General features: G+C 27.1%; 1 protein-coding gene across 1 annotated transcript in view; it reads right to left on the bottom strand.

Moving 5' to 3' along the window:
- Positions 1–723: 723 nt before the first annotated feature.
- Positions 724–12671, bottom strand: part of LOC129959474 (uncharacterized) — a 59519-nt gene continuing 47571 nt past the window's right edge. The window contains exons 7-8 of the mRNA XM_056072321.1: positions 2069–2248; positions 724–1088 (exon numbers count right to left, since the gene is read on the bottom strand). Of these exons, the coding sequence (XP_055928296.1) occupies positions 984–1088; positions 2069–2248 (285 nt within the window). The 3' untranslated portion in view covers positions 724–983. The remainder of the gene's footprint in view (positions 1089–2068; positions 2249–12671) is intronic.

Below are 12671 nucleotides of genomic sequence, written 5' to 3' on the forward strand. Positions count from 1 at the left end.
GTTTGTAGTTAATAATTTGATTCACTTGAAAGATTTTAAATATAGGGTCCCACTCATAAAATTTTATATGAAAAAACCTCTAAAATATTCATTTAAATTGTTTATTGCATATCACTATGTAGAATTTTGTTCAAATCAGCTAACTGATCAGTCGATCAGATTTACACTGAATGATCTTAACTTCAGTTTATCCGTTTTTATATTATCCATGATATTTTAATTTCAAGAAGAATATTTTAATAAAAATATCGTTGAAATAATGAAATTATTCTCAAAACCAAATTCACTTATTTGCAAATTTAGGTTGATTTATTCATCTGTCGGAACTTCTTTTAGTTTAAAAGAAAAATCAACTTTGAGTTAGTCGTCTCTTTAGTTTGAAAGCAAAGAAAACTTTAAACTAGACGTACGTCATGTGATTATGATCTCATGTGAATTGACTTCATGGAATCGGTCCTTTCGGATAACGCTGCATTGAATATTTGAAGAAAATATTTATAATAATCTCGATTTGAAAACGTTTATACACATTTTATTTTTCAAGAAAAAATATTACAATTGATGTTCATACAAATTGGTAGTTTAAATACGATTCACTCATCTTTTGAGTCAAATTTACATGTTGAATAAACAGAATAATTTCTGACAAATCCTCAAAGAATAAAATATTACAGCTATTGCTCATAAAGGTTGGTAGATATTGTAAGATTTTTTATTCTCCTGTAAATAATTTTAGCCTTGAAAAATAAAAATATTTGTTTAAGAACAAAAATCCACATGAAATTTTGGTGACATCAGTTTTTTTTTTTTTTTTTTTTTTGAAATAATGGGCCTGGATAAATAAACAGTGAGATTTCTGACACATACTCATTGAATCATATATTACAGTTAATGTTCATAAAAATCGGTAATGTGATATTCTCCTGAAGACGATTTAGTCCTTAAATATATAGTGGAATTTCTGACAAATGGTCATTGAGTTTTTATTGATATCGGCTTTCTCGTGGAATGTAGGACATGGCTAGATCATCCGGTATGGCGCTTAGCGCTCTTTCATCAACATTCCAGTTGGTTTTCAGACGTGTACGCTGAAAAAAAAAGAATTTTGAAAGCAAGTCTTGGTGAAATATATTTTATAAACAATTTAATTAAAACATTTTTACTCATTCTCAAACAAAAACTTTAGAATTACGAATTTTAAAAGCATGTTCTCCAACTTTTAACCTGAAAACAATTGGATTGTCAGGATTATTAATTGCAAAAATTGATCTTTTAATACTAATAATTCCAAATAAGAATTATATAAGATTACAGAAATTTAACAATTATGTATCCAAATATTTAACTCAAAATAAACAGTAGTTTCAATATTATCAACTAAAATAAAACAATATTTCTCACATATTTTCAAACAAAGACATGAGAATTCGGAGTTTCCAAAATGTAATTTCAAGCATCTATTTATAACATGACGGTTTTCCAGCAACATCAAATAAATAAAATAAAAACTTTTAATATCTTCTTAAGCATGAAATTGAACTTCATAGTATCGAAAAGAAAATAGAGTAAATCGAGTATTAATAACAAATAGACATAAGTTATTTCATTATTATCTTAATTTCAGAAATTAACAATGACGAAGCCATGTATGAAATATTTTTGATTAAATTAAAGCATTCATAGTGTTTTAAAAATTCTACTTTTCGTAATTGCAAATTTCGGAATTCGTAAAATTCTTTTATATAAAATATAGACATAACATAACAATTGTAAAATCAAATATTCGCAATGAGAAATTTTCAAATATATGGAAATTTTAAAAAAATGTTATATTTAATAAGTATAAAATGATGTTTTCTAGTACGGGTGTGAAGTATAATTGAAATCTATTAAATTAAAGTATATGCATAAAGTATTAGTTATAGAATGAAAATGAATTTTTTTAATGTGTCTCATCATTTTAAAGAAATTCAGCTTCATTAATGGCTATATATATATATATATTCAATACAGCCAACAATTTTCGATAGGTGCATGTGTAATTCTATTGAAACAATTATATACTCACTACAGCCGTTATAGGTCTTGGAGTAGAAGCGATTTGTTCAACAGTAGGCGGTCTGTAATATGGTGCATCTGGTACGGTAAAAGTCGGTTCAGACCCTGGTCCTAACCATAATCCACTGTCGTAGGAATATTTCCCCACTGACTGTGAAGAATCTCTTCCAAATTCCATGTTTCTATATGTCTGAGTAAAAATCATTCTTTTTTATTGCCAGGAATCAGTACACATTATTCAAGAAAAGGAAATATTTGAAACAGATTTTACGAATTTAATTTTTAAGAATTAATTTCGTAAATTTTTGGATTGAAAAGCAGTTTTATACGTCAGTATATAAAACTAAAGGCTGATTTTAGTTTTGGAATACAAGCATTAATACAATACTTACAACACTAAGAATATAATACTTTATACAAAATAGAAATCGTTCATAAAGTTATGGCATTCTTTTTATAGATCTTCCCTTAAGTTGTAAACGAAATAAACTGAGCAAAATTAAAGTTTATTTCATTGTTAAATCTTGAAAAGTGAATCTATAAAAGGTAGTAAATTCAGTTTTGTACTAAATTCAGTTTTTAAAATTTGAATTGGCCACAGAAATTTTTAAAAAATAATATAATACCAACCAAAATAGAATTGAATAGAACTGCAGAAATATGGAATTGAGTATTTCGGAATAGATATATTTGTTTATAATTATTCTAAAATATATCTTATAATAAGTATTATAATAATCTTAAATAAGTCTTAGAATATTAAAGGCATACAGTAATAAATTAATTTACAATCTCACTAATTCAAGAATTGAATGTGCTTCTAATCTCTGCTACTTCACTTTATTAATTCAAAAATAGTGGAATTGAAATCGGTTCTTCTGATGCCACAATCCCAAGATAAACACAACTTCGCACATAATAAAACAAATATTTGCAAATTGTCGTACACCGTACTATGATACTACTTTTATATCACTTTAATCCAGTAATTCACTGATTGCATTTTTAATCCCAGCAACTTCTCTTCATTAATTAAAAAATAATGATAACTGAGCCAATTCTTCAGATAGCACTATCATTCGAAAAACGCAACTTCTAATGTTATCTATCTCCTAGTTGTCATAGGCCTTGATGTGAAGCTACAGTATTTTTTCTCCTGCAAGCAATAGTTATGAATTTCAAAATTCAGATCAGAATACTTGAAGCGTTTCGTTTAACCATAAATTGACACCATTATCATTTCTACAAACGCTCGCTGAATTCATAGATAAGCAAATCATTGGCATAGGCTTTGGAAGACATACAATTATAAATCAAAATTATTTAATAAATCATTGACCAAAAGCTGGGCAATTAGCGTCCTAATTCGTTTTCTTTCTTGAGTAATATATTTGAGTTATTGCAATTTAAAAACATTAGTAAACAACTTCTCAAAATTAAAACTGAATTATTAGCATACTTTAGGAGGATTCGAATCCATTTACAGGCTTAAAACGAAACACTTTACCTTTTTAGGTCGGATGAAATTCAAAGAAACATACATAAAGAAAGCACCCAACATTCTTTCGCTGTTTAGCTAAATAGGTTCGTCGTTTATTGCAAGAAAACGAAATACTCAAAGAAGACATGTCTTCAGCTTTTCTTTTTCTACTCCGCAATATGGGGAACAAATGTGTTGACGCGTTATTTCCCCCTAACGACCAATTAAGAAGAAGACTTAGTGCCTTAATTACTAGTGAGGGGGAAAAGCAGAAAAAAGTTAATCGAGGAACGGTGTTTTGTTACCTTGTAATTTTTTCACTGCCTTGTTTTGAAATATTCAATAAGGGTTTTCTTTTTTATTATATGCCTCGTATTTTCATGGAATACGTATAATGGGTGTTTATTAATCCATACTACAGTTTTGACTGAAGTGGAAATAATTTGCTTTATAAAAAAGCTGTCGATTATATTTTATCCTCATCGCCATCGATTCAGCAAAACGGCGTTTTAACGATGGTTTTTTTCTTTTTCTTCAGTTTAAGGATTATTTTCCCAAGTCCTGGTAGTTCATTGGAGCATATTTTATACCGCCTATAAATGAATGCTTAATTTATTGAATATAATCGCTTCTTTTTATTATTTGGAATATCTTCTGAAGAACTTTGTTGAGAAACGAGAACGCGCGGAAATGTTTCAGAACTGCTTTAGGCTGATATGACAGAAGTAATAAGTACTTTCAATTTATAATAAAGAATGTAACTTATAATTTTCGAATCAGGCTAAAAGCGGAAAATAATCAAATAAAATAAACATAATGAAGTTTATTAAAGCGAGCGTTTAAGTTAATAAAATAAAGTTTTATAAATTTTAAAATAAAAAAATGCATCAAAATTATTTCTGAACCCTTTATTGTTATTAATAATGTATTTTTGAATATAAATTTGAAATGAAAGGAATATTTCTTTTTTAAAGAACATTCTTTTTAAAGAACAGTTAATTATTGAAATTCTAATTACGTAATTATTTTCTTTCTAATCCATACTGATTTGTTTTAAGTCAAGAATATAATCTTAAAATAAAACCTGAATATAGTCGATTATTATGTTTAATGGGTGGTAAAAACTTAAAAATTGCCAGACACATCAAGAAATCATATGGATTCGATATATCATATATGGTTTTAAAAAAAGGATAGGGGAAATAAATAATCAGCCAAAGTACGAAAAAAAATAGTGTCAACAGAACTCTGAAACTTTCCGGCATACTCTCTAATATAGATCTTATCCTCTTTCCTTTGCATAAAAAATGTAAATTCAGAATAAAGTCAAATGTTTCATTTCAGAATCTCGCATGACAGAGTTTCGTGCTTCATACTATTGGGAAGAATTCCAAGTATGCGTTTTAGATATCTTTTTATCATTTACCTTTTTTTTAGATACCTTTTAACCAAAATTTGATACTTTATTACAATTTTAGAAACATGGATGGTCAGTTTCCTTTATTTAAGTCACTGGGTTTTTGAGTTATTACGTATACATGTATAAGTATGTACATACCGACAGATGAAGGATTTTGCTCAAAATTTGATACATCTACACTTAAATGCTAAGACTGCGTATTAAATTCCATTCATTCGATTCTTTACATTTAATCGTAATTCTTATTTTTAGATTCTTTGCACTCGGATAAACAAACAAATAAACTTTTTGTGAATGGATTTCGAAAAATATTAAATAAAAATTGACCAATTTTTGCCGGGAGCACATACCATATTTCATTTCTCTAGTTCAACGTATTTTTGAGTTACCATGTTCATAGACAACGATAATTCCAAAAATGCGTTTTTCGAACTCAGGAAAGTCCGAAGAGTTGAGATTCTTCAAAATCTCGTGACTGAATTATTTGATAATTACAATAAATTCAAAATCTCGTGACCGAATTATTTGATAATTACAATAAATTCAAAGTCTCGTGACCGAATTATTTGATAATTACAATAAATTCAAAATCTCGTGACCGAATTATTTGATAGTTACAATAAATTCAAAATCTCGTGACCGAATTATTTGATATTTACAATAGATTCAATTTGATCATTTCATATTCGAGAAAGTAAAAAATATTGGGCAGTGACTGAAAAAGACGATTATATATATTTTAAATAGTTTAGCATAGAGCCTTCGTATTTTGCTCCAAACGATTTCTGTCCAAACTTAGGCATTCATCACAAAAATTGTGTTTTTTTTTTTTTTTTGCATTTCTTAATTTATTTTTTGAATTTAACAATCGATAATATGTATAAGTCGTAAGAAATTACAGTCTTTGAGTTATATAAAGATACAAATGCAATAGCATACAGCAGAATTCTACAAACTGTTGCTTTCAAAAAATGAAAATAAAACCATAAAAAATGCAAGCCTAACATTCTTTTAAGAATTATTCATATTTCCATGCTAATTTTCTATATAATGCGCATGCGTACTATTTTTATTAAAATTTTAACTGTGAGAATATAAATCCTGTGATTAGACTCTTTTAATAATGCACATGTGCACTATCCCTCCCATTATTATTAATTAATAGAGGGACTCCATTGTTCGAAAATAATGATGTATTTACATGAAAAAGGGAAAGAATGCGGAATTCAGAATTTCCTCTAAAACTTAGAGACTCCTGAAACCAAGACATTCGAAAATGAGTCTTTAACAATTATTATGCTACGCCATCTTGCGTGCAGGCATCATTTGATGCGAGACCAAACCTTTATGACATCCCATTCTCAGACAGGTTTCACTAATCTTTCATAAAATTGTTCGTGAACACATACATTACCCCTCTCACAAAGCATACTAATATTTCAGCCTGGAAACTTCTGATCTTTCTTTCTCGGTAGCAACTCGTCTTGCAGGGGATTTACGTTTGTAAAAATACTTTTAGTTTGTGACATACTCCGAATGAAATGCGGTCTTTCGTTGCCGTTTGAATAATAAATTCTTATAAAGCAAGTTCCGGCATCTTCTCCAGGCATTTCTTGAATATTTTACTATCTGACTTCAGGAGAAATTCGTAGAAAATATATGAGGAAGATTTTCTCCCAGAAGCTGCATGGTAAGAAGAAATGAGTTTAGCTGAACTGTAATGCACTTCATCCTATTTCAACTGCCACTGCTTTGATTCACAGAATTATCCAAGGCTTCAATCGATTTATATGATAAAAATAAGCTTATTGTGACAAAACTTATTATGTTTTAAAATAAATTTATTTTCCCTTTCTCTAATAAATAAGGACCATAGATAAAAACAAATTTTTTTGAAAGAAATGGGATGTCTAGAGTTTCTCTTTGTACAATGAAAAATCAGTTACAAAAGTACTTTTTCTTAGTTAAGGAGACAGTGAAGGAATTAAATTAAGTAAAAATGGACGAAACACGAAATTTCATTTTTATCGTTCCGTCACCAACTAAAATAGTATTATAAAATGTATCTTTCAATAAAATAAATATTTGAAAGACCTACAGCAAAAAAGTGCATTTTAATGACATTTCTCAAAATAATATTGTAAGTAGAATTAAATATTTTTAAAATGTCACAGGTGTTTTAATTTTTGAAGAAATTAAATAGAATTGTTAATAAAGATGTTGGTTTAATATTAAAAGAAAATAGAGTATGCATTTTAGTTAGTTAAAAGCCAATTTTAGCTCAGAAAGAAATAAAATTCCTATGAAAATTCGGTAAGTGTGCATAAAATTATTTCTAAAAAATTAGCATTTAATTGGAATGATAAGATCGTAAACATTTTTGTTCCAAATCTATTTATATAGTGCAATTAGGAAAAAATAATAAAAAACTAAAAATTAAATCGCTTGAAATATTTTAAAATTTTTATAAATTTGATTTTAAAATTTTTTTAAAGTAATATTTTTTATTTTAAAAAGTTTTTTTTAAAGAAATTTGACTTTTTTAGATTTTAATACATATCCATAGAAAATTTCATAACCCTAAATACATAATTTGAAAAGTGCCTAATAAAGTCCCATCGCTCCCTTAAGAATACATCTCAAATTCACAAGAATTCTGGGGGGAAAAATTCACTGAAAAATAAATCTTGACTATAACTCTGTTTTTAATAATAATATAAATACTCAGTAGAAAGTCTGGACTCAATCAATATAAATTTATTGAAATTTGGTAATTCAAATTGGTATAGGAAAAATAAACACAAACACCATGAATGTTCTTATTTCGATCATATCAGTTTCTCTCTCTCTCTCTTTCTTTATACATATATATATATATTTAGAGAGCGCTAATGCTGCTACAACTGAAAAACAGTTGAACTGAACCATAGCAGTAAAAATACCAAGTTAATTAAGAATCTGGTCTGAAGACTTTCTCAAGGGTCACCCTCAGGCAGGGATTCAAAACAAGGGATTTTTTGAGGGGTCTGACTTTTATCCAGCAATATTGACAACTCGTGACCCGAAAATCCCCTGAAATTGAGGCCTTAGAGATAAACTATTTTTTTTACAGAAATAAAACAATAAATTACAATCTCCAATTTAAGCGAAAATTATAATAACATAATATAAACTATAAAAGAACATTCACAACCAAATATTGAAACAAAAAGGAAAGAACATACCAGTAGTCGGTAAACCCTCTACAAAAACAGGCTCACATCACATCAATATTGTTGGACAAAAGTCAGACCCCTCACAGAAAAATTCACTTGTTTTGAATCCCTGCCTGAGGGCACTTGAGAAAGTCTTCAGGCCGATTCTTAATTTCTCCCTTTTTGATTCTATTTATATTCTTTTTGCTAATATTAACTTGGTATTTCTACTAATATGGTTAAGTTCAAATGAGTTTCAGTAGTAGCAGCATTAGCGCTCTCTAAATACAATTCTGTATCTTTTTTTAGTTTGATTCAAAAATAATTTTTTTATTTTTAGCTCGTTTTCAGAAATAGGTTTTATATATATATATATATATATATATATATATATATATATATATATATATATATATATATATATATATATATATATATATATATATATATATGAGAAAAATAATTTTCACCTTTATCCACCGCTCATCGTTTATATCAGTTTCTTCTTGCTTTTCTGAAAAATAATGTATTCACTAACAGAACAACACATGTTGGTCATCACAATTGTATCATCTTGATAGCACCACCTGAGATGTTTCATCACCACTGGCCCTGTGCATTGCTAAGCCTATATTGATTTAAATATCTCTAACATGTATTGGATGAAAGTTGGGGGTTGCACTTAGTTACAAAAGTATTTTGCTCTTTAGTTGTTACTTTATTTAAAGAAATTTATTCCTCATATAAGCCAAAAATGCATCCATATATCAATGCTAAGATAAATGAAAGTAAAATTCAAAACTTTAAAAAAAATGAATATCTAAAAATGAATATCTCTTTTAACAAATCCGAAAAGAGAACTAAAATAATTTTGTTCCCTGCAGAATTTATTAGAAGAATACTTTATTTTTTGTTTTATATTAATTAAAACCTGGCTTAATCAGTTTTTTTTCTTTATTATGCTTATCAAAATAAATAATTTAAAAAATACTTCATTTGTTAATAATTAGTTTCTTCATAACGAACCTTCTTTTTTATTTAGTTCACGACATAGAGATTAAGAAGTATTATTTAGCAAAATCTTCATTACGTTCTGTTTACTATTCTGCAAGGATTTCAATCATGAAAAGCAATTTGAAGCAGATGAAGAATTCTTATATTAATTTAAAATTTGTTAGGCAGAATAATTAATAGCGAAAATTACTTTCTTATCTTTTTCATAGATAATAAGAATTTCTTTAGTATTATATATCGCTTATTATAGTTATATAGTAAAAGGACGATCAATAAACAATAGCAATATTTTATTCTATAATGTTATATGCAGACAGTTTACATATAGACTTTACAGTTTTAATTGAATGTAATATTTTTAATGTAATGAGTGCATTGAATATAATGTTCGATGCTAAGCATAGGTAGAAATAAATGGTATTCTTAATTTTTAAAATGTATTATATTTTTCCACTTTTTAATTTAATTTCATGATTTTAATTTCTTTAATCCTTTGACGAATAACGGGATTATAATATATATATATATATATATATATATATATATATATATATATATATTTTAAGCAGTCATATAAATTTTGGTCTTGAAGAAAATAATATTCTATTAATGTTTTAGATTTCTAAGAATAAATACTCGAATTTGTACGTAATTTATATATTTAATATTTGTATAGAATACTAAATATTCTGAATCGGGCTTATAATATTCTTACTTTAAAAGTGATATTTTTAATTCCTATTATTTATAATATTCATAGTTTTTTATCTAAAATATAGATGCCATAAAACCCGCAAAGGCATTACATTTTGATTGAAATAATCTAAATTAATTTATTAATTTGAGTATGAATAAATTTTATAACAAGCTTTAAATATCAATAAATACTCAATACCTTTTATGATTATATTATATGTTTGTTCTTTTAAATATCGCTTGATTTTCGATTAAAGAAATATTACTTTTTAATTCTTACTACATTAATAAAACTATGTTTATATTTGCTTTCATTTTTTTTTTTTTTTTTTTTTTTGCTTTTTAATCTTTAGTATTTTTCATAATTCAAGATCACAAAAGAAATTTAAAATTTTATATTTTCTAGATCAATTTCCAGATGGCGCCACCTCTGCGAAATCCTTTTCTATATAAATTAATGTATTAATTGATAACTAAGAGCTTTAAAATAATTAAAATATTCTATTATCATCGGAAATCAAAAATTATACAAAATTTCTAAAGCCTAGTACAGGAAGAAAAGAATAAAAATTTGATTGCAAAATTCCATCCTTACAAACATGAAACACACAAATTTAAATAAAAGTGTTAAAAGCTGAGGTAAAAAAATTAATGATCCTTGAAAAATAATTTATTTAATATGAATTTTTTAATTTTTGGGTAAAAATACAAACATTCCAATAAAAACGAATCACTTAAATATGTGGAAATAATGTCTAATTTCTCAATGGAGAGTCATCTTAATATGCAACATACTAATCAAATATCTGATATCAAAAACAATTTTGACAAATAACGTAAATAATCTTTTGTTTCCGCAATTGGTAAGGTCCTAAAACATCTAAACTTAACCCTGTTTTAAACTACTTCGCACTTAGTGGCACGCTGTCTGCTCGGAATACTAATGAGCTCTAACATTTTCCAAGATCGTTCGATTGCTCTATTCTGGGACGAGCTATGGTATTTCCTATGAGATCTATCACACCCATATTCATGCGTGCTTTGAATTCGAAGCCAGGAGTGAGGTGCCAGAAATTCGTAAATATAGATCGATGTTAAGGATGATTTATGAATATTGTTTATATTTCACTATTTCTTTTATAGCGATGAAAGATTTGTTTTGAAATAACATGTAAGGAATGTTTAGCCCAAATCGAATGTAGTGAATAATTTATCAGTTATACTGATTTTTATTTAGCCTTACACTATACGAATGTCTTTCTAAGCAACGCGGCAACAGAAATAAAGGCAAGATTATTAAAAAATTGTATCTTTTAAAAAGAAAGTAAAACATTAGTTCGTTAACATTAGTCGTTGAACTATTTTAGTTACAGAAGAACTTGCTAATTTAATATTAAATATGATTTATAAGCATTGTTTAATTTATATTTTATACTTTTCTCTTTACAACTTTGTAAATTATATAAATGAAAAAAATGATCAGCATGCACTTGTTTATACGCACTGGAATATCATATATGATTTACCTCTATATATTTCATTTTTTTTGTCATTATGAATTAAAATTATGCACTAGAGCATTTGAATTTTGTTTCAAATTTTAAGAATACTACAGAGGGTGTTTATATATTTTTAGGACGATTTAGAGACTGTTTAATTGATATTTAAAATGTAACGATTATTTCTTAACTATTTAATCTGATAGCCTTTTTTCTAGAATATTAATCTGCATCATTATTTCCATAATAGGAAGGTTTTCGAAAAATTTCCAGGAGATCTGATTTCCGTTAATCTTCAACTACTTTATAGAATCAATCAATCATGGTGGGTTTGCGCTTAGAAAGAGATCTTTTCAACAGACTAAAGTCTCAATAGTTCATGAGTGAAAAGTCAGGTGACTTCACAGAAAAATGTCTTAAAAGCATATATAATTATTCTAGATATGCTTCTGTTATACTCGCAAATATTAAGAATAATTTACAAGCATTTCTAATAATAAAAAATCATTTCAATACAGTGTACAAATGTATAGTGATTCTGTACAATGGTGAACAAAATCATTTCAAAAATACAGATAAATTCTAATAATAAAGCATGAAAAAAATCCTGCATTTATATTCCATTTTTATTAAAACATTTATATTGGTTTACTAGTTTATGTAACAAAAATGTTAACATTATTTAATCATAGTACCAGGAAGACCAAGCTTCGTTCGGATTTTTTTTTTTTGCTATAAAATCGTGTTTTTTCGGAGAAAATATTTAGATACGAATCACATACTGATTACATATGAATATTTTTCAATCTTACCTACATATGAACTGGTCAATTAAATTTTTTTTAAAATAATGAATGCACTAAGTTTAATATGTTATTCTAAATAGTTAAAACAGTAATTGCAGTGTTGCTATTGGATGTGAGGTGAACGTATTTGTATTCGGATAATGTCATATACCGCCATCTCACCAAATTTTGAGGTACCAGTAGGTTATCAGCCTTTGGCTACAATGCAAGTATCACAAAAATTTACGAAATGGAGCTAAATGACATTGTCAGAATGAGAGCAGATACAAAAAGGCTCTAATAGTTAGTTATAAAAAAAGGTGTGTTATTTGTGTGTCTGTGTGTGTGTAAAATCGCGTTTTTTCAGGAAAGACACCTATACAGATAAACTTAAAAAGAAAAACTTTATCTAAATATTAAAATTGATCCAAATCGTTAGAGCCGTTTCCGAGACACACACACACACACACATATATATGTAGTGTACGGAGCGTCCCCCTAGCGGCGTTAGCGGTAGGGAGCGTC

The sequence above is a fragment of the Argiope bruennichi genome, chromosome X1 (genome assembly GCF_947563725.1).
Source record: "Argiope bruennichi chromosome X1, qqArgBrue1.1, whole genome shotgun sequence".
Lineage (NCBI taxonomy): Eukaryota > Metazoa > Arthropoda > Arachnida > Araneae > Araneidae > Argiope > Argiope bruennichi.